The sequence below is a fragment of the Microplitis demolitor genome, chromosome 5 (genome assembly GCF_026212275.2).
Source record: "Microplitis demolitor isolate Queensland-Clemson2020A chromosome 5, iyMicDemo2.1a, whole genome shotgun sequence".
In the NCBI taxonomy this organism is placed as follows: domain Eukaryota; kingdom Metazoa; phylum Arthropoda; class Insecta; order Hymenoptera; family Braconidae; genus Microplitis; species Microplitis demolitor.
The window spans coordinates 9811531-9832590 of record NC_068549.1 but is presented as its reverse complement, the minus strand read 5'-3'; the positions used below and the strand labels follow the sequence as shown (position 1 = coordinate 9832590).

The following is a 21060-nucleotide window of genomic DNA, read 5'->3' as shown; positions in this document are numbered from 1 at the left end:
GAGACCCAGTCATGGGTAACCCTGCTCTAGCTCTTCAATATTGGCCCAAGCTTGAACCAGAACTAGTTCACCGAGCTCTGGGTTTCCACGGTAGACCCTAGCTAGGACCCAGCTATGAATAACTTCTACCCATACAGGAAGCCCCCGAGTTGAACGACGGGACCATGCCTGGGACATTATTGGGAAGCCCGTCTTGGCAAACCTATACTGTCCCATGCCTGGGCCATAACTGGTTAATTAGTATTGGCCATTCCAATGATTACCCAGGCTTGGGCCAAGACTGAATACCCTAGCTTTGGCCGTTGGATGGTTACCCTAACATCGGCCAACACTAGATAACCTAGCCTTGGCCAAGCCGAGAGTCACCCTAACTTGGGAATTATGGTGGTAGAGTAAGATAATTAAGCTGGGTTCTTGATAAATAATCAATTAAATTTAATAAATTTTATTTTAAAAAATTATGTAATTATAATATAAATAATATGAAATTATTTTTTTCTTTCTTAATCGAAAATATAAATTAAATTGCTCTTTATATTTCATAAAACCGAGTGGTTGTAGTAAAATGAACAAGTAGAACATATAAAAGTTTCAATTGAACGTTAGTAGGTGCGTCCAGTAGCCAGCGTTCAAACCCAGCAATCAGAAGGACGGCAGTTCGCGCCCAGAGCCCAGCAGAATTTTCACCGAGTTTTTTTCACGTTATTTACTTCACTTAAATAGTTTAAACGTTAATGATCACAAACTCTAGTACTTTAATAATAATAAATTTTTTTTTTTAATTGAATTTATGTGTTTTTTCGATGCATGGGCCAAGTCTGGCAACCAAGCATGGGCCAGGTCTGGCAAGCAAGCATGGGTCAGGGCTGGCAACCAGGCTTGGCACCCAGTTATCATTCCAGACTTCTACCAAGGCTGGAACAAGGCTGGCTTACAAGCTTGGTCCAGAGTTCAACATAGTTGAACCAAGCCTGAGCCAAGCCTGGGCCCGTCGTACTTTCCTATCTGGGCTATTAGCCTAAATAATGATCCCATGCTATATTGGCACATGCTTGGCTCAAGATTGGGTACTCAGTCCTGGCCATCCAATGGTAAGCCAGTCTTGGGCCAAGGTAGGATTTCCCAAGTTTGGTTATATCTATGGTTTAATAAGTAGATAATATTAATGTATCAGTTCAACATTAGTTGGTTCGTCCAGCAGCTATCGTTCGGACCCAGCAATTAAAAAGGACGGCAGTTCGCGCTCGGAACTCAGGTTTAAGAGGGGTCTGAACTTTTTTCTCTGTCACACTCAAGTCGACAAACGGTACTCTCTGTTGCACTTGAGCAGTAAATGGAAACTTTGTCCACGTTTTTCTCTTAAACAAAAGCATATTTTTAAAAAAATTAAAACGTATGTTGCTAGATTATAGAGCAATGCATCGAGCCTCGTTCTTTTTTTTGCGTTTAGAAGTTTTGTTTGAGAGAAAAGCTTGGACAAAAATTACTATAGACCCTACTTAATAATAATAAAATTTTTTTTAAATTAAATTTATATGTTTCCTCGATGCATGGGCAAGGTCTGGCAACAAAGTCTGAGCCAGGCCTGGCAACCAAGTATGGGCCAACTCTAGCAACCAAGTCGGGCCCCGTGTTATCATTCTAGAGTCCCACTAAGGCTGGCTTACAAGCTTGAGCCTCGGTTCTACATACTTGGGCCAAGCCTGGGCCCGTCATACTTTTCTCTCTGGGTGACCATTTAAGCTAATTAAAAATTTAAATATCAGCTTTCTAATCTGACGCTTGTCTATGTGTCTTTGTTTAACAGTGAAGTGATTAATTTCACACACACACTCACTCACTCACGCGAGCACACTCATGCACACACACATTCTTAGTTAAGAATTTTTACAACTTTGAATGGTAACAGTTACCATCTTCGATTGTAACAATTATAATTTTTAATAATTACAATGAGCATCTCCGATATAGTAACCGTTACCATCATCAATTGTAACTGTTATCATTTTCAATGGTAAAACTAATTATTTTACCAGTGAAAAATTTTATTACCATTTAAATAGTTAAAATTAAAAATTTTGTATTGTAGATAAAATAATTAATTTCTCTCTATGTATATATAAAATAATTCTAAATTATAACTATAGTTATAAATCTTTTTGATTCTTATGATAATAAACATTTCAGGTTTTAGTAAGTAGTAAATTTATTAAATTAATAATTAAATAAATTTAAGATTCTAAAAAGTTGGTTTCCGTAAAAATACTCAAAATTAATTATTTAAGAAATATTGCAACACAGAATGAAAAAAAATAATAATTACAATGTATCCTTTCATTTTAAAAAATAAACTTTAATTATTAAATTCAATATTTGTATTGATACATATTTAAATACACTGAGTCTAACTATGGTCAGTGACAAAAACATGCAACCGCGTATTTTTTAGACCTAATTTTTTTATGATAACTCTACTTCGACCAATCATTAGCTGACATCTTTTGAGAGTGTATCATCTCTGCTGAAAAAGTGTTTCGGTGTGAATATCACCCTTAGATTTTATTACTGAGAGATTATATTTAGTCGATGTAAACGTTTATTAATGCTCAAAGATTTACATGTATCATAATATATCTATATATTAAATATATATTCTGCTTTATTAGTGCATCAAATATTCAAAATTAAAACATTTTTACATTAATTTTCCATGTAATGCTCGATCATGGAGACCTTAGAGTCTTAAGTTTCCATATACCATATACTCCGACACAGAAGAAACTGATCCGGACAAATTCACTATATTATCTGCCTATGGCAACATTCTTTTGATTATCTAAAATATTTAAAAATAATATTAATAAATAAATAATCAGAAAAAAGTTGACGCGGACTATTAATTTGCTATTGTACTGACTGACGTACCGTTTCTCGAAAATTTTATGATTTGTAAAAAGTAATTAAGCTCTTTTTTTTTTTATTCGCGTTTTTAATATTACATTCTATAATGAAATATCATTAAACGTTTAAATATGTTTTGTATTAGATTACATATTTCATTAAAATATACATAAATAAAAAAAGTTTGTAAAAATTACCATCCTTTGTGGAAATTTTTCTCTGTAAAAAGTGAAAATAATTCTTGCAAATTGAAAATACAAGTTTTGAAATTGTTATTCTCTCTTACAAACTCTGAGAAAGTATTATCAAGTCAAAAAAATGATATACAGTTTTAAAAATTCAAATATTTAGATTATTGGGCAAGTTTTATAGAAAATTATCAAGACTTATTAAAACGTTGGGCAGACAATTTTCACGGGAATAAAAAAAGTTTTTTAAAGTTTTTCAAAAAACTTTGCTGAAATTAAGAATATTATTTGTTATGAGAATAATTGCTATGGAAGAATAAAATTTTGACAAAAAACAAACTTTTTTATTGCGATGAAAATTTTCTGCTCAAAGTTTTAATAAATCTTGATAATTTTTCTAGAAAAGTTGAAAAATTTTCTAATTTCTCAGAACTTTATATGAGTTTTTTTGGCTTTATTATAATCCTTGCTCAAAGTATTTAAAAGGAAATAAAAATTTAGACACTTTCGGGTCAATAAAGAAAAAACTTAAAATTGACTTTTTTGACTTGAATGGATACTAAGTAGGTCAGGTTAGCCAAAAGCAAGTCAAAAGTGAATGAAAAACGCATTTTAATTTCACTTACTATTGGCTAATTTGACCTACTTTGTATCCATTCAAGTCAAAAAAGTAAATTTGACTTAGTTTTGGCTTCGTCGACTTAAATTTAAATCAAAAAGTCAAATTTACATTATCTTTTGATCCGAGCTCTTATTGTCAATCTGCAATAATTATTTTCAATTTTTGCAAGTAAAAAATTTTCACAAGGCATGTGTAATGGAGAGTGAACTGAAACCATTAATAGGATTCGACAAGTTTTACTTATATGTCAAAAGTTAAAATTATTGGATCCCATTGGTGGTTTTAATTTACTCTCTACATGAAGTAATTATAACTAAATTTTGAGTTCCTCTTTTTTTGTGATATAATTATTTCTGTAAGATTTTCATGGAAGTTATCATTGCTTTCTACTATTATCGATTAATTTTATGTTTAATATTGATTAAAAATTAAGTTGTTTATACATTTAGTTTATAATAATACAGAACAAATATAATTAATATTTTTAAAGTAATCCTACTATCAACAATAAAAAATTTTATAATTAAATAAGCCACATTTTGGTTGCATAAAGGCCGAAACTGTAATTACGAATGATCGGAATCATTAATATTATACATTGCGTTGAGTTGTTTAATGAAAATTCTCATTTTATTTGTGAGAAAATTATCTATTTGTCCAACGACGTTAATAAAATTCATTGCTTGATCTAACTCTTTGTTCATTCGCTCCGTTCTTTCTTCAGAAGTCTCATAATTTGGATAACGAGGATGGGCAGCTACAACTTTAACCATTTTCTCTAAGAGTTCTTTGTGATCTTTAGTAAATTTTTCAGCTGTGGTAGTAACTAAAATCTATGAAACAAAAAAATAAATAAATAAAGAAAAAAAAATATTATTTCTTTACGAATTCAAACACAGTGACGTTAACTTTAAAATTAACTTTTTATAATTAACCCACCAAATTCTTAATTATCAAACAACTGATTGATTGAAAAAATTAACAAACCATAATTAAAAAAATAATTTAAAATTAAACAGGTATAACAAATAATTCAATTAACTTCCGTGTAGTAATGAAAAATTAACTTACGATAACTATTATTAAAAGAAAGATATTCATTCTCCAGGAAGTTATTTCCATATTTATTTATAAATAAATTTTATTTTAAACACACAAAGTGAATTAAAACATTTAATGTTGTAGTACAATTATTGCAATACTTAAAATTTTTTAAGTAAAAAATTTATTTAAGGGAACAACAAGTTTTATACACAACAGAAGTGCTTGTACTGTATTCTCAAAAGTATGATAATAAAATAAACATATTACTGACGACAAGCTTATTCTTTACTCTGAAAAATATGCTGACAAAAAAAAATTCCAATTACAGAAAAATTTTGATTACATTGACCTCATTATAATTTACTGGAATGCAGTTATTTGATATGAAGTAGATCGAAAAAAATTTCAATTTGATATTTTAACGAATAATTAAAATTTTCAAAATATATTGACTTGAATACGAAAGAGAAAAAAAAAAGATAAATATTTAAGCCATAACTATATTATTTTCACATAATTTATTTTGGGGCTTCAGTAACGGCCAATTCACGCAATTTAGTTTCAAAATTTTTAGTTGTTTCAAGGACAAGCTCAACAGCCTGTTTCGTAATTTTTCCTACATCTTCTTGGATTTTTTCTGAATCTGTGCCGATTGCCTTTGAAACTTTGCTTGATTCCTCAACGAGAACATTAAATCCTTGAGTTAATTTTTCTTTAAGTTGATTTGCTTGATCCTGAGCATTTGGAATTTGTGCATTAATATCATCAGCGACTTTACTGAATTTTCCTTTGATATCGTCCCAGATTTTTTCTAGCTCAGGATTTTTCGTTTTTATCTTCAACATCAATAATAGTAACACAAATTATTAAAATAAATTTAATATATTTATTATATTAAATAAATTACAAACTAGTACTTACATCATCAGATACTTTTTTAACATAATCTTGGACATTGGTAACAAAATTTGTAGTTTGAGCTTGAATTGTCTTAGCAACAGATTCTTGGTCAGGAAGATTAAGTTTTTTTTGTAGTTCTTCCCCAAAATTATTAATACTAGCTTGAGCTTGAGTTATCAATTCAGATAGTTGCATAGGCTGAGTAGATACTTCACCAGCAGGTATTCCATATGAAATAGTCACTAAAGTTGCAATTATTAATATAGATTTCATTTTTACGTTGTAATTTTATTTTAATATTGAAAAAAATAAAATAAAAATGAATTACAACACTTTCAAATTTATTACGAATGAAGACTGACGTAATGCAATACACTTTGTGGATTCTTATATAGCTGTCTCTTATCAACAATATTCAGGGCAAAGTTCGAATTATTATCCATTATTTTTTTTTACTTAGCATTCGCTAAGTATTCGCTGATGACACACAGAAATTTCCAAAGTTCTTTTAATGGTTACAATTTGTATAAAAATACGATATCGTCTTTTTATTATTTATTATGAATATATATCACGAACCAAATATGAAGAACGTAAAATACCCTATAGCACTTTTGAATGTTTTTGCAATTAAGGAACTTATTTATGTCCGGATTTGATATATCCAAGCTCAATTAACTTGAAAATGTTTTATATTTTCTTATTCTATACGATAAATTCAAAAGATTAAAATTATCTCAAAAAAAAAAAAATTATTTCAAATTTTATACGATTATGTTAAATAAACAGTTTTACTAAATTAATAATAAATAATTCTTTATTTTAATGTATGGCTATTAAGGTGTTTCGTTTGAAACGACTATTTTTTTTTCTGGTCCATCGACGGAATAATTTTCTAAACATGTAAAAATAAATTCTCACCAAAGATAAGCTCTTAATTTTAATTTTAAGTACTCGCTAAATAAATTTGAAATTTTTCCATTTAATTAACATGTAAATTTTGATTTTTTTTTTAAATTATCTATAGCTCCGCAGCATTGCAAGATATTAAGTCGCTATTAAGCGGAAATAACAGAGAAATTCTTACTCTTTAAAGTGTTTGCAGCTAATTTACGTCTTGTAATCAGCCTCACTGGTAAAAAATCTTAAAGCCAATTTTTTCTCAAATTTCACGGTTTTTTTAAATTTACACGCAAACCACTAACTATAGAACAAAATTGTACAGGACTTTTTTTTTTTTATAGAAAATTTGATTTCCTACAGAAAAAGGTTGTTCAAGCCATTACTGTAGAGCTAGTAGTTTCTGAGATAAATTTAATTAAACATCTCGAAATTTGAAAAATTGCTGTTTCATCTGCGATTTCAGTACTTCTTTATGAAATTATGGCCGTAGAAACATATCATGTATATTTAATTTTAGGAATAAAATACATATTACACATTCATATGTAATTATAAAAAGTATGAAATAACTATTTTTGTACTGAAAGAGGTAGTAATTGGAAAAGCTTCCGATGGCCAAACAAATACATTTGGGTTAAGATAAAGAAAGTTGAAGGTAAATGTAATAAGAGACAGTTTAGTATCACTGAACAAATTTTTGATGATATACTTATCTGTGCACAGAAAAAACAGTTAACTTGGTTCAACAAAATGATTGTCTTCCAAATTTCCTTTCTTGATTCGATAAAAATAATATACTTGATTCAAAAACTTTTTTTTGGTTCAAGACAGTAAATTCTCTTGCTCCAAAAAAATGTATTTTTGGAGCGAAATTGAAAATTTCTTGGTTTAAGAAAATAAATTCTTGGCTAAAGAAAATAGGTCATCTCTCGCCAAAAAATCAACGTTTTGAACGAAAATAAGTTTATCTTCGACCAAGAAATTTTTTCTTGTCCCAAGGAAAAAATTTTCTTGCTCCAAAAAATAAACGTCTTGATTGAAAAAAAAAAAAACCCCTTGAGCCAAGAAAAAATCTCTTGGCCCAAAAAAAAAAATTCTCTTGCTCCGAAAAATAAATTGCTCAAATGAAAATAAAAGTTGCTTGGCCTAAGAACAAAAAATTTCTTGCTCCAAAAGTTAGCTTCTTTAATGAAGACTTAAATTTTTCTGAATCAAAAATGTATTCTCTCTCCGAAAGGTTAACGTGTTTATTGTTTTTATTTTTTTTTTATCTGAAACGTAGTTTTTTGTTTGTGTATATCGCAAAAAATTATTCAAGTAAACGTTAATATCAAATATTAAAGCCATGATGTATTATAGGATATACTATAGTGCAATTCAAAAGGGTATTTGTATCTCTATCAAATGACAGAGGAGTACTCAGTCAAAATCGTACTGAAATTTGGAATTTAACAATTCTAGAATATCTTTCTTACCAGGGACACACTACAAATGGTAGGCGCGATCTAGTGGCGACCACTGAACTACTCCCGCTGCTGCTGCCTAGCACCAGTGACTTTCCCCTTCTCCATATCGATCTTTTCTCCCAAAAAATTTTCTCTCTTGGCTTGAGCAACTTTTGTTATCTTGATCGGAGAATACAAAAATACTTGCGTGGAAAGAATAAGGTACCGGCGGGTAATAAGGCCTAGCTAAGGGAAATCTTGAATGGAATCGAAAACATTGCATTTAATTATCGAAATGTATCATCAATCTTTATTTCAATACATTAGCCTTAAAATGTAATGAAGTAATGGTAATTTTTACCATAAACAAACAAATAATTATACTTTTACAAAAAAACCATACGAATAGGCCTTACTTCACTACGGTAGGGTAATAAGGCCTACGGGTTAAACAAACTGGAATAGTTTAACTATACTTAATAAAATTGGTATTAGAGATGAATCATCACTTAAATTTAGCAACAATACTGTTTAAGAATCAGAAGACTCGATTGTTTTGCTCAGCAGCACCTAAAATTATCAGTATTCTTTTTAAGAGTCAGAAGACTAGATTTTTTCTTATAATTTCTTCTGCGCTACGACATCATATGACGGATGACGAAATATAGAAGACAGGGAACGTGGTATCGAGACTCTATAAATTTGTTGTAACATATCTATGTAAGACCCTTCTTCTAGAGTAGCCTTTAGCGGAGGCGATTATTTTAAATATCATTTCTGTCACTTAGGCCTTATTACCCGCGGCTACATTAGTACTTGTTCCGAGAAATTTTATTTCCTTTAACCAAAAAAATGCAATATTTCTACAAAAGAGTAATGTATCTTACTTTAAGAAATATAAACTCTTGAAACAAGTGAAAATTTTTTAATTTAAGCGTAAAAAATAAGTTAACGTAAGAAAAAAAATTTTGATTCAAGATAAAAATTTGAAGATAATTGTTTACTTGGGGTAAGTAAATTTTTATTTTCCGAATCGATCAAAAAAATTTTCTTGAATCAAGAATATTTTCCTTGATTCAAGTTAACTGTTTTTTCTGTGTGTATATGATATATTGAAAAATATTTAATTTTAAATTAAGAAAAAATTATAACTCATCATTAACCCATTATGAGACTAGGCTCAAAATTTCTGTTATGGGGAGTAATATTTTTGAAAATTGTAAAAAAAAAATCGAAGGATACAAACAATCTTAAAATCGCTGTTTTAAGGAGACCCCTTGACCTCTATATACTGTACAAAATTGTTATGAAAAATAGTAATATATTAATAAAACCTATGCCATCGTTATTTTCGATTTGAAATGGACTTTCAGAAATAAAAAAAAAAACCTGAAAATCGGTCGACCCTGCGAGCCAGCCCTAAAACTTCCCACTGTTTTCGAGCCTTTCGACGTTTTATGTTAAAATTGGGAATTTCAAAATTGAAAATAAATAATTAATAACTGAGCAGTTTTTAAATATTTATCCACGATTATCTGCAATAAAGAAAAAAAAAACTATCTTCAGACAGAAATCAATATAAGTGACCAAAGTAAGGATTTAAATGAGTCCTAACTCATATCAAAGCGTTAATATATCAAACATCCAAGAAAAATACTGAAAACGGTGTTTCTTTAATTGTTTTGTTGATAATACTAATTAAATTGAAGAATGAGTTATACATTACAATACGTGGTAATCGAAAGAGACCATCATAAAGACAAGGAGTTGGAATGATTTTGAATACATTTTAATACATTATATTATGATTTATGTAGGAAAAATAACATATTCATTCATTAGTTAAAAAGTTACAGAGTTTACACACACTGATAGAAGGATTTCTTTGGATTTAATAAGATTTGCTTATATTTAACAAATGGTTTATTAATGAACATGCTCAAATCAATATTTTTTAACAGATAACAAATTATTTATTAAAGAGCATTTTTTTGCACCAAAAAAATATTTATTAATATATTATAAATGATTTATTAATCATTTCATTGACGCAATTTGACGTATTTGAAGATATAACCTAATTTTCTCAAAATATGAATAATAAAATATTAAAAAAAAATTATTTTAAGTGGAAAGATAATTATCTTTATCTTCATTATAATAAAAAAAAAAAACAACAATTATTGAAATAATTTTTATATTTTATTTATAATATGGCCGTGCGACAACATTTACTTTTAACTCTGTTAGTCTCTTTCTAATATATGATTATATGCAGCCATCTATCGATAATATTCGCCAAAGAAATATTTATTAACTATTAATAAATATTGTTTGGTGGAAATAAATATTTATATAAGTCAAAGAAGTCTTTGTTAATATTACAAACATTTATTTGAGTTAAAACAACGATTGTTTTAATTGTAATAAATATTTACTTGTCTCAAAAAAAAGCTTCTCACAAGAGTTTTAATAAATCGGGTTTATTTCAAATAAATCCTCTTTTCAGTGCACACACATACACGCACACTCGGACATCATTCTGAAAATAGTCAGAATAGCTTCCTAGGACCTCAAAATGTCGACATCTGATGAAAACTCGATTTTCGAAAATCGGGGTGAAGACAATAACTTCCTGAATTTTGGAAGATTTACAATTTTCTTAGCGGAAAGTTAAAAAAAGATCCAACTCGATCAATTTTCCACTAAGTTATGTTTATTTAAAAAAAAATCCCTGAAATCTTAAAAAATTCATATCTCCTGATTGGCTGGATGAAAAAATTTGAAAAAATTCATAATAAGCTTTTTCTAGGGGTACAAAAATGTGCCTCAATTTCAGCGAAATCGAAGATGCAAAATCTATTAGTAAGACGAGTTGGCATGGAATGCCCCATATATAACAATATAACATACAAAAATTAAATGTTATTCGATCATTTTATTGTAGATAATTTTTAAGAGTTACTATAATTAGTTACATTGTAGTTTTTATTTATCATTTATTACATTGATCGAACAATAAATGGAAATTTTCCCTTATAATACGTATAAAAATAAGAACACACGATTTAACTAAAAAAAATTACATATTTTCTAAGAATGAAAGTTTATCCAATCATCTTTATTGCTTACTACTGATAATGATATTTTATGGTATGTTGAAATCGTTTTGGAGGTCAAATTGGTCAAGATAACATTAATGAATTTTGTTGTATTAAATAATCAATCATAATTCAGTTATAAATATAAGCATTTTTAGTTGATTTTATAAAAATTTAGCTATTGTATTTGTCCTCATAACGCAACTTTACAAAAATTTTTTTAACATTTTCTATCTAATTTAGTCGAGTAGGTTCCAAAAATACTGTTGGTGAAAAAATTTATACATGTATTTATATACATATATGGAGCATCTCATTTTTTTTTGTTCTATCTGAAAGCTCTCTTGATTGCCTTTTTAATTTTCACTATACAACTCATTGATTTAACCATTTGTCGATTGAGATTTTTGAAATTTACTAGTAGATTTCATAAAAATCTAACTATATTGTATTGGTCCTCGTGACGCAACTTTCCAAAAATTTTATCAATTTTTTTATTTATTCATTGAAATTTTTGAAATTTAGCTATTGCATTAGTTCTTCTATTTTTTAGTTAATTCATGAAATTGTTCGAATTCAAATATTACCGCTGTATAACACTTTTAATAAATTGAAAACATTTCAATTTAAGCGGTTAATCCAACTTGGTGTTTATTGAGAGTATATAAATATATTATAATATGATATATTAATAAAAAGAATAATATTAATTATAATAATAATACGATGGTAATAATAATATAGCTATTTTACGGATTTTCATAATTTTATTCTCTATAATGTATTTTATCAGAATTTGTCGGTATTTTCATTTGAATTAAAGGTGGAACTAACCAAATAATGATAAATCTATTTCCGTTTCGGCTGTCAAATAGCTTTTTTTTTTTTACTTAATCGTTAATATATTTACTTATGACTTATATTTTCTTTGTTTTTATTTATTATTTTTTTTTTTTATTATTAGTTTTTCAAAAGTAAATTTTTCATGAATAATGTACTAAAATGTTTTCATCATAATACCAACTCTTCGTCTTTATAGTCGATCTCGATCTCCCTGAGATGTATTTAAGTTCTTTAGTTTAAATGATACTATCAACAAAAAAATTGAAACAACACTTTTTTTAATATTTTTCTCGTCTATTTTATACATTAACGCTCTGATCTGAGTCTAAACTCATTTAAATCCATATTTTAATCACTTATATCGATTTCTGCCTAAATACATTTATTTTATTGAAAATAATCATGAATAATTATTGAAAAAACGCTTGTCTATTTATTATTTTCGATTCTTAAATTTTCAAAATTTAATGTAAAATGTAACTCGTTGTGAGTTTGAAAAGCTCGAAAATGCCAATGTAGTTAAAAATATTGACAAGCGCACAGAATTTAAACATATTGATAATAATAATTTTTTCGAGCTCAAAGAACTCGAAAACAGCGGCAAGTTTTGGGGCTGGCTCGCAGGGTCGAACGATTTCCAGACTTTTTTTTTTATTCCTGAAAGTCCATTTTAAATTGAAAATAACGATGGCATAAGTTTTATTGATATACTACTATTTTTCATAACAATGTTGTACAGTACATATAGTTCAAGGGGATTCCTTGAAACAGTTGTCTAATAAATGGCAATAATTGTCAGTGAAATTCGCATGCGAACTTTCTCGGTTACAGACCATTAAAATAGCTATCGATTAATGACACTGCACTGACTGCATTATAATAAATAAAAATCTCAGTTTTAAGTTACAAGAACATTCTAAAATGTTAAATTGATTATTCTAAGAGACTATGCTGCTTTTATTGCACGGCTCCATAAATTTTAATGATTTCAGTGTATGCTACTATATTTACACATTCTGATTCCGAATATCGACGTTCTAATTAGCAAATGGTCTAACTCTATTTCAAAAAATCTTCCAGTTATGCGAAAAAAAAGTAATTAAAAAAATTTTTTTCATCTAAAAATCAATTCCATATCTAGTAAATGAATAATATTTTTGTCTAGGTTACTCAAATAATATTTTTTCTGACTATTATTATCTGAAAATTGCACAGAATCACCTAATGAAAAATATTAAGTTAGACAATTTGCTAATTAGAACGTCGATATTGTATTTACTGTTAATAATCGAACAATAATTTGTGGTGTTTATTCATTTATCTATTTTTTTCGTGGTGAAATTGTATTATTTTATAGAAACTGTTTAAATGTTCTAATGAAACTTTGTGAAGTAGCAAAACACATTTGAGACACCTTAGAGGAGATGGTAGAAGTTTAAAATCTATTTTAAACTTCTATTTAAGAAAATTGGAAATATTTCTAAAACATGGGAAGCTATTGTTATGTAACATTCTTATGTTCTAGGAAGCTGTTTTATAATACTTTATTTCGTTCGAGAGTCGAGTTTAATGGAATACCATTAATCTATTGAAGGGCACTATATTTCCGATCCGAAATAATATTTTAAGCAGAAATTATTTTAAATTGATTTCATAAACGCATTTAATTCAAGCTCCCCATCCACCCTCGCTGTTTCCAGGTGGATATTTGTTTTTCAGATAATTTACTCGGAACTATTTTTTCAATTTAAACTACAGCGAGTTCATATAAACTAGAAATTATCAATTTTTGGACAAAATATTCTAAAGTTAAATAAATAAAATGAAATTTCTAACTATCCGCTCTATATTAGGTTGATACATTTATTGCCAAATTAATGTTAAGTTAAATTCTTAAGATTTCATAATAAAAATAATCCGTTATTGGGTCAATAAAATTTATTAAATTACTACCATTAACCACATTTAACAAAATTTAAGAAATTTTTTTTTTCAACTATTATTTATAATTATAAGTATTTATATTAACAGTTTTTGAATTAGTGATGACTTCATTCGGTAGATTCATCTGTTTTTGGAATAAGTTTGGCTGCTTCGGTTTTAAGTTTTTCTGCAGCATTTTCAAACGCTTTTTGACCCTCTTTGTAAAACTCACTGATTTTTGGATCTTCCATTAAATCTTTAAAACTTTGACTAATTTTTTCTATAGCTTGCTTGACTGAATCTTCAATTTTGTTCGCTGGACTTGTCTCTTCTTGTGCTGGCGCACTCTAAAAAAAATATTTATTTTTAAAGCAAATTTTTTTTTTTATTATAAATCAATTTTGTTGTTTAAAATTTTATTTACCTCAATGACAGAAATGAGGACGAAAGCAACAACAAGGAAAAGTAATACCCAACGTGCCATTATTAAGATTTGTAGTGTTCAAGATGCCAAGATTTAAAATAAGTATTCTCACTGCAAATGATGAACGTTAACTGTATAATCGAATGGTTATATAGTTTCTCAACACTTTCTGACAAATTTTTTGCGATAAAAGCTAAAATGGGTTGAGAGGTCAATTGATATCGATGTTTTTAAAAATAACACTAGTATACAATTTCGATGCGATATGTAGATCAAGTCCTCTATGGAATGTTCAACAAGCAATCTATATATATATATGTATATATATATATGTGTGTGTGTGTGTGTGTGTATGTAATATAAAAAAAATAATTATGCATGTAAAAATGTTAATCATACTTTGACAATATTGAAGTATGCATAATTTTATACTTGTTATCATAATCTTATACATTATTCTAAAATTTTAATTTTGACTGACTGTATAAATTAAAATAATATGAAAGATTACTATTTAAACGTCAACTCTAATCATTTATGATTCATATACATTACATATTGCATATTAATGAATATTCATTATAACTATTAAATTTTATATTATTAATAAGTTACTTACGATCGTTTTTATCTGAAATTGATTTCTGTATAAAAAATATACTGATTACAAAGTTTTAAAAATTAAGAAAAATATTCCATTTAATAAAGTAAAAAAAAAATTTTTCTTTAAATTTATTACTCTAGTAGCATTCTTAAGGAAGTCTTACATAAATCTGTACTGTCAGTCAACTGAAGATCTGCAGCAAGTCTGCATGATCAGTCTTAGACAAGTCTGATGCAAAATACTTTCGGAGATACGTTAAGAAAATCTGTAGTAATATTTGGATCGGCAGTACTAACCGAATTTCCGAGTTTTATTAGATTTCTAATTACGTTTTAAATATTTAAGGAACTCGAATTAAAAAACTTTCGAGGAAGTTCGTCTAAGAATGCATTTTTCAGAAAGTTGAAAAAATTGCTGCAATGATAATCAATTAATAGAAATCGGAAATTCGAGAACTTGTTGAGTATGGCTCAGCCTTAAAACAAGATACTTTGCTTCAAATGCATTAGCTTAGTCTTGTTGCAAAATGACTTAAAATACCTGGACATGGTTACCCTCTTCGTTATATCGTTATCCATCATTAGCATAGTAAATTCAATAGTGCTTATTTAATGTCCGTTATAGCTTTAACGAGTGAATACTATCAGTTTTTAGTACTTCAGATTTAAAGGAGGACTACTGGATTAGCTATAGGTACTGCGTTTGAGCTTGGAATGACTCGAGATAAAGAAACCCGATATCTTAAGCAATTCTGCAGCAACTCTGATCTAACATTGTTTTGCAGCGCGTATGTTAGTTAAAAATTACGGCACACTGTTTTTACAGATTTCTGTAAGTTTTTAAAAAGAATCTTAAGCAAGACTTGATATGAGGTCTTTGGTTATGAAATCCATTTTCTTCAAGTTTTGTTTAAATCTTCTGTAAGAAACTTAATCAAGGACTTTTCCTCAAGTGACTTGCTTCAAATAATGCCAACTAAGGTGCAAAATTATAATTCTTAAATATAATATAAAAGACTTGAAAAATTATTTCATGAAAATTACATACAAGATACTGATAATCGAAAATCATGATTTACAATTTAAATGTACGATATTTCATTTTTATTTGTTAAATACAGTTACGTCATTAATCGATTGCGTATTATGATCAATACAACATTTATTTTTCATTTTTATGTATATACATATATGTATATATAAAAATTTTTATTTTGAAATTAAATAATAAAACACACTAATGTATAAAATTAATTCACGACAAATTCATTATTATTTCAATAGTATATATTTTTTAATTCAATTTTTCTAATTATAATTTATTTATTTTTCTCATTAATGTAAAAGAATTAGATTAGAATTATTGTTATCATTAACTTACTAAATAATGTAAGAAAACAAGTCTTAAAAAAATTAATCATTAGTCAAAAACATATTTCTAAATATAAAAAACATAATTGTAAATGTGCATTAAATAATTCAGCTAGTCGTACAGTTTTTATACATTCTATACTTTAGCACTCATCGTAATATTCTCTAATTTTTTATCACATCATATTATACATCGTTTGGTATTTGCTCTATAAGTGATGCAGACCAAACGTATTCTCCACTCCAATAATTAATTCTTAGAAATTTACAAACATTTTCTGGCAGTCGAACATTTATAGGAATTTCTACGTTTCCTAGGAAAACTATAATGTTTAGAAAAAGCCGATAAATATGGTAAATCTTTTCGTGTTGAAGATACTTGTTGAGTTGGTAATGATTTCTTGAATAATCCATTAAAAAAATTTTGAAATGTAGATGCTTTGTAAATTAAATTATGATTTGCATTACTAATTCGATTATTAATTGGGAAGTTCACCATTCCTTTGTGCTTTTTACAATCGTTTATCGTAAATATGTTTACAACATTATTGATAAGGTCATTAATTGAGTTGCTTATTTGTTGTGGCAAATTTCGCAGGTTGTCAAGTGATTGAGTAAGTAGATTGCCAGATGAAAATTCTTTAGGTGTTAGAAATTGACATATATTTTTGAAAAATTCATTAAAATTTCGAACCATAGAATCTTTATCGACAAAAGTATTCATTACATTATTCAGTTGATTACTTATTGCGTTATTTGTCTTTGCTACAACTATTTTAGAATCTTGCTGTACGAATATGTTTCTAACTTCACTAATAAACTTGTCAATCGATTCCCTAATTTGTTGAGGCATATTTCGCAGAGCTTCTAAGGACTGAATAAAAAAATTACTAGATGGAGATTTTGCTGAATTCGAAGAGTTGAATATTCTCCTAACGTCACTGATAAATTTGTCAATCGATTCTTGAATTCGTTGAGGCATATTTTGCAGATTATCCAAGGCTTGATTAAAAAGCCGATTAGATGATGATTTCGCTGAGGATGAAATATTCCATATATTGTTGAATAATCCATTTGAAGGTTTTTGAAATAAAAATTCTCCTTGATCAGGAATATCAGTTCCATTATTAAGTTGACCATTAGTTGACGTATTTGTCACCGTTTTCACGTCTCTAGAATTTTGTGGTATGAATATACTCCTAACATCACTAATAAATTTGTCAATTGATTCTCTAATTTGTTGAGGAAAATTTTGTATACTATTAAATGATTGAATTAACGGATTATGAAGTAATATATTCTTGAACAATTCATGAGAACGATTTTGACATGAAATTCTTTCCTGAATGAAAGTATTAAATTGATTGTTTATTGAGCTGTCTGTTACCGCTTTAAGTTCTTTATACTTCTGTAGATTAATTATGTTTGTAACATTTCTTATTAGTTTGTCAATGGATTGTCTAATTTTTTGAGGCAAATTAAGCAGATTATTTATTATATTACACTGAGCCATTGTGCATTTTTCCGGAAAGGAAATGTTTGATTTTACATCAGAACTATTAACAGATGTTGATGTATTTGGTAATGTTCCATATTTTGTCGAAAAAAAATTTCTAAATTTCTGAATTATATTACTGAATGAATTATTTCTTGATATTATGTTTTCCGGCCATAAAGTAAAATTCATCACATTATTTCTTATATTTTCTAAGCCAGCAATTATTGAACAGGTATTATTCACAACTGTTAAATTTCCATTTAGATGATTTAAAGGATTAATTATTAATTGAAATAATTTAAGGTAATTATTTTTCAGTTGAGCACAACTTTTGCGGATAGTTTCTATGTTTTCAGTTGTTATCCCCTCTACTTTATTACATTCATCGATGATACTATCAAGCCATCGTCTGATATTGTTAACTGTATTTTCGAAGTAAGGACGAATATCTGGGATACCGCATGGTTGCTTGTTCAAATCAAGGCCCAAGACATTGCTATTTTTTTGGGCAGATTTTTCCGTTGGAGAATTCGTTACATGTATGACATCTAACGTTGAGTCATCGTCGATTATTGTACCAGTCTTATTTAAATTTGATGTCACGTCAATACTCCGATCTGGTCTTTTCAAATCAATCTGGAAAATTAAAATTTTAAATATTACAATGAGTTTACAATTAAAAATCACTACATAAAACTAACTTTTATACTTTGTTGTGAAATAATACTAACATTATCGATATTAATACTTTTAGTTATTTGTTCAGTAAAATTTTTCAACACTTTATCTGTATTATTCTCAATCACATCACTACTAGGAAATGTTTGACATGTTGCCAACAAGTAACCAACGATGATTAATTTCACAAAGATACCTTCCGTTGTTTTCATTGTTGACATTCTGATCTTTATATCTACTCTGAATAAAATTCGAAACACCTTCTTATATAACGGTTCGTGAAAATTGTTTAGAAAAATTGTATACGTACTTCAAAAAGATTACAATATTATTTAGATAATTGAGGTGATTTTTATCTTATCGAAGATTTATGTTTATTGCAACATTTAAAGATATAGTATTATTATTGCATTCTATAAGATATTAAATTATTTTAATTCCGTTATTATGTTTAATTTTTATTATCATTAACGGAAAAAAGATAATACATTTGATTAAGAAATTCTGACATTTGTTTTAATTTATATAATTATTGTTTTTTTTTATCTTTGACTAAGAAATTATACACTGAGATAATAAAAAAAAAATTTTCCGAGCATAAATACTTCATTTAAGTATATGTATGCTTGTATTGGACCAAGTAGATTATTTAATTTAAGTAAAAATATGCTCCAATCAAGTAATATTTTCTTGATTTTAGATTTTTTGTAACTACTCTTGTTGGAAGGAACCATAGGCCAAAGCATGGACCAAGCCTTGGCCCGTCGTCAGCCAATGCTCCTCGACTGAGTGCAAGGCTTGGGTCGAGCCTTGGCTGACCATTGGGCAAACCATGGTTCAAGTCTTGGATGGTAGCCATGTTCCAAGCCTTGGGAAACAAAATATCAAGCCTCGGCCGAACCTTGGGAAACGAAAAATTGAGCCTTGGCCAAGGCTTGGGAAACAAACAATCAAGCTTCGGCCAAACCTCGGGGAACTAAAAAATCTCTCATATATATATATATATATATATATATATATATATATATATATATATATATATATATATGTATATATATATATATATATATATATATATATATATATATATATATATATATATATATGTGTATTAATTTGTAATTTTATGATTTGATATAAATGATTAAATTAATAGTAAGATCAAGTAGCACTACTACATTGTTTATTGAACTTTAACATTTATGTTAACTAAAGTTTTGTACTTGACTCATAGAACTCTTTTTGAATGGAATAAAATTCCCTACAAAATTTTTATTAACATATTCAGTGTACTTTCATTGGTTTACGTTCTGCAAGCCAATAAAGGTCAATTTTAAAGGAAAAATGACTTCTGCAGCGGACACAAGTGAAACAGCTGGAATTACAGCTAAGTTACTATGGGCACTTTTAAAGAACACCAAATGCCCTACAATTTGCGACCAAAACTGCGTCGATGTCATAAAACGCAGCTGAGTATTAGAAACTTGAAAAAAAAGTAATTTAATTTACGTGTAGTTTAAATGGGAAATCTTGGAAATCAAATGAAAAGTACTTAGGATTGGAATTAAGAGCTCAAACTATTGTTATAGCATAAAAAACAATATTTTGCTTGATGAGCAACGAAAAAAATACTTTCCCCGGAAACGAAGCACCCTAATATGTATATATTAGGGTGAAAATACCATTAGGTAAAAAATACCATCCGCTCAAAAGTTTATATATATATATATATAAACTTTTGAGCGGATGGTATTTTTTGACTCTACTAGGTAAAATAAGATACATGGTGCAAAATTATTTGATAATTCGATCATGAGACCCATTGCAATAGGCCGATTTCTAAAGAAATCTACCTAAAAACAAAGATAGTTGGATAACGTAACAACTAACTCTGAGTGGGAGGATACAAGTAGCAGTGATGTGAGTGAAAAAATAATTGGAAATTATAATAAATTTAACAACAACAATCGTAATAATAACAATAATAATAATAACAATCACAATAATAACAGTGAGCCTGAAATTTCTTTCAGTAAGTTACATTAATTTTTAATATTAATATATACAATAATTAAATATTAATAAATAGTTAATGATGGTATATTTTATTTTAGGCAACTCAATTAGTTACGAAATATCAACTTCATCGGGTAGTTTCCATGTTGAGCCTTTAAATGAAACGTTAAATAATGAAAATCTGAATGGTGATGTCCAAGAAGAGAATGTTTCAGATGAAACTTTTCATTCCAAAATAGTCAAATGGATTGGTAATAATATCGACAACTTAGCTCTGACAACGGTGGACGAACTTTTGAGAGTTTTGATAAGTGAAGGATACAATAGGATTAAAATTGCGATCGCCAATAAATTTTTATTAATATTCATGATGAATGCTTTTAGAGACTGTACGGAAACATTCAATTACCCGTTTTTATATAACCCTACGTAGGAAGTGTTTGAAAACACTAAATCCACTTATTGTAAATAAAAAAAAAAAAATTCCGTCAACATAATGAGCTTGTTTCAACTGCCGGTAGAGACATTGAAACTTTATATCCTGGTATCATATGAAAAAATTATTACATTATCTGTTTTCTTTCAAATTTTAACCTATAT

General features: G+C 27.9%; 3 protein-coding genes across 3 annotated transcripts; all 3 read right to left on the bottom strand.

Moving 5' to 3' along the window:
* Positions 1-4822: 4822 nt before the first annotated feature.
* On the bottom strand, positions 4823-6113 carry LOC103578449 (uncharacterized). Its single transcript, XM_008559554.2, has 2 exons — positions 5677-6113; positions 4823-5591 (listed from the first exon to the last, which is right to left on the bottom strand). Exons 1-2 carry the CDS (start codon positions 5926-5928, stop codon positions 5274-5276), a joined length of 570 nt encoding a protein of 189 aa, XP_008557776.1. The 5' UTR covers positions 5929-6113; the 3' UTR covers positions 4823-5273.
* A 7757-nt stretch (positions 6114-13870) lies between these two features.
* LOC128667787 (uncharacterized) lies at positions 13871-14455 on the bottom strand. Its single transcript, XM_053739343.1, has 2 exons — positions 14295-14455; positions 13871-14217 (listed from the first exon to the last, which is right to left on the bottom strand). The coding sequence occupies exons 1-2, from the start codon at positions 14352-14354 to the stop codon at positions 13999-14001; spliced, it is 279 nt and encodes a 92-aa protein (XP_053595318.1). The 5' UTR covers positions 14355-14455; the 3' UTR covers positions 13871-13998.
* A 1708-nt stretch (positions 14456-16163) lies between these two features.
* On the bottom strand, positions 16164-18677 carry LOC103578450 (uncharacterized). The gene is made up of 2 exons (XM_008559557.3): positions 18498-18677; positions 16164-18402 (listed from the first exon to the last, which is right to left on the bottom strand). The coding sequence occupies exons 1-2, from the start codon at positions 18663-18665 to the stop codon at positions 16534-16536; spliced, it is 2037 nt and encodes a 678-aa protein (XP_008557779.1). The 5' UTR covers positions 18666-18677; the 3' UTR covers positions 16164-16533.
* Positions 18678-21060: the final 2383 nt, after the last annotated feature.

Bases quoted from the DNA above. Each gene is read 5' to 3' on its own strand.
- LOC103578449 (XM_008559554.2), bottom strand. From the start codon at position 5,928: ATGAAATCTATATTAATAATTGCAACTTTAGTGACTATTTCATATGGA. The intron at 5,592-5,676 runs GTAAGTACTAGT...TTGATGTTGAAG, and splicing joins TTAAAAAAGTATCTGATGAT to ATAAAAACGAAAAATCCTGA.
- LOC128667787 (XM_053739343.1), bottom strand. From the start codon at position 14,354: ATGGCACGTTGGGTATTACTTTTCCTTGTTGTTGCTTTCGTCCTCATT. The intron at 14,218-14,294 runs GTAAATAAAATT...TATTTTTTTTAG, and splicing joins TCCTCATTTCTGTCATTGAG to AGTGCGCCAGCACAAGAAGA.
- LOC103578450 (XM_008559557.3), bottom strand. From the start codon at position 18,665: ATGTCAACAATGAAAACAACGGAAGGTATCTTTGTGAAATTAATCATC. The intron at 18,403-18,497 runs GTTAGTATTATT...TTAATTTTCCAG, and splicing joins AAAGTATTAATATCGATAAT to ATTGATTTGAAAAGACCAGA.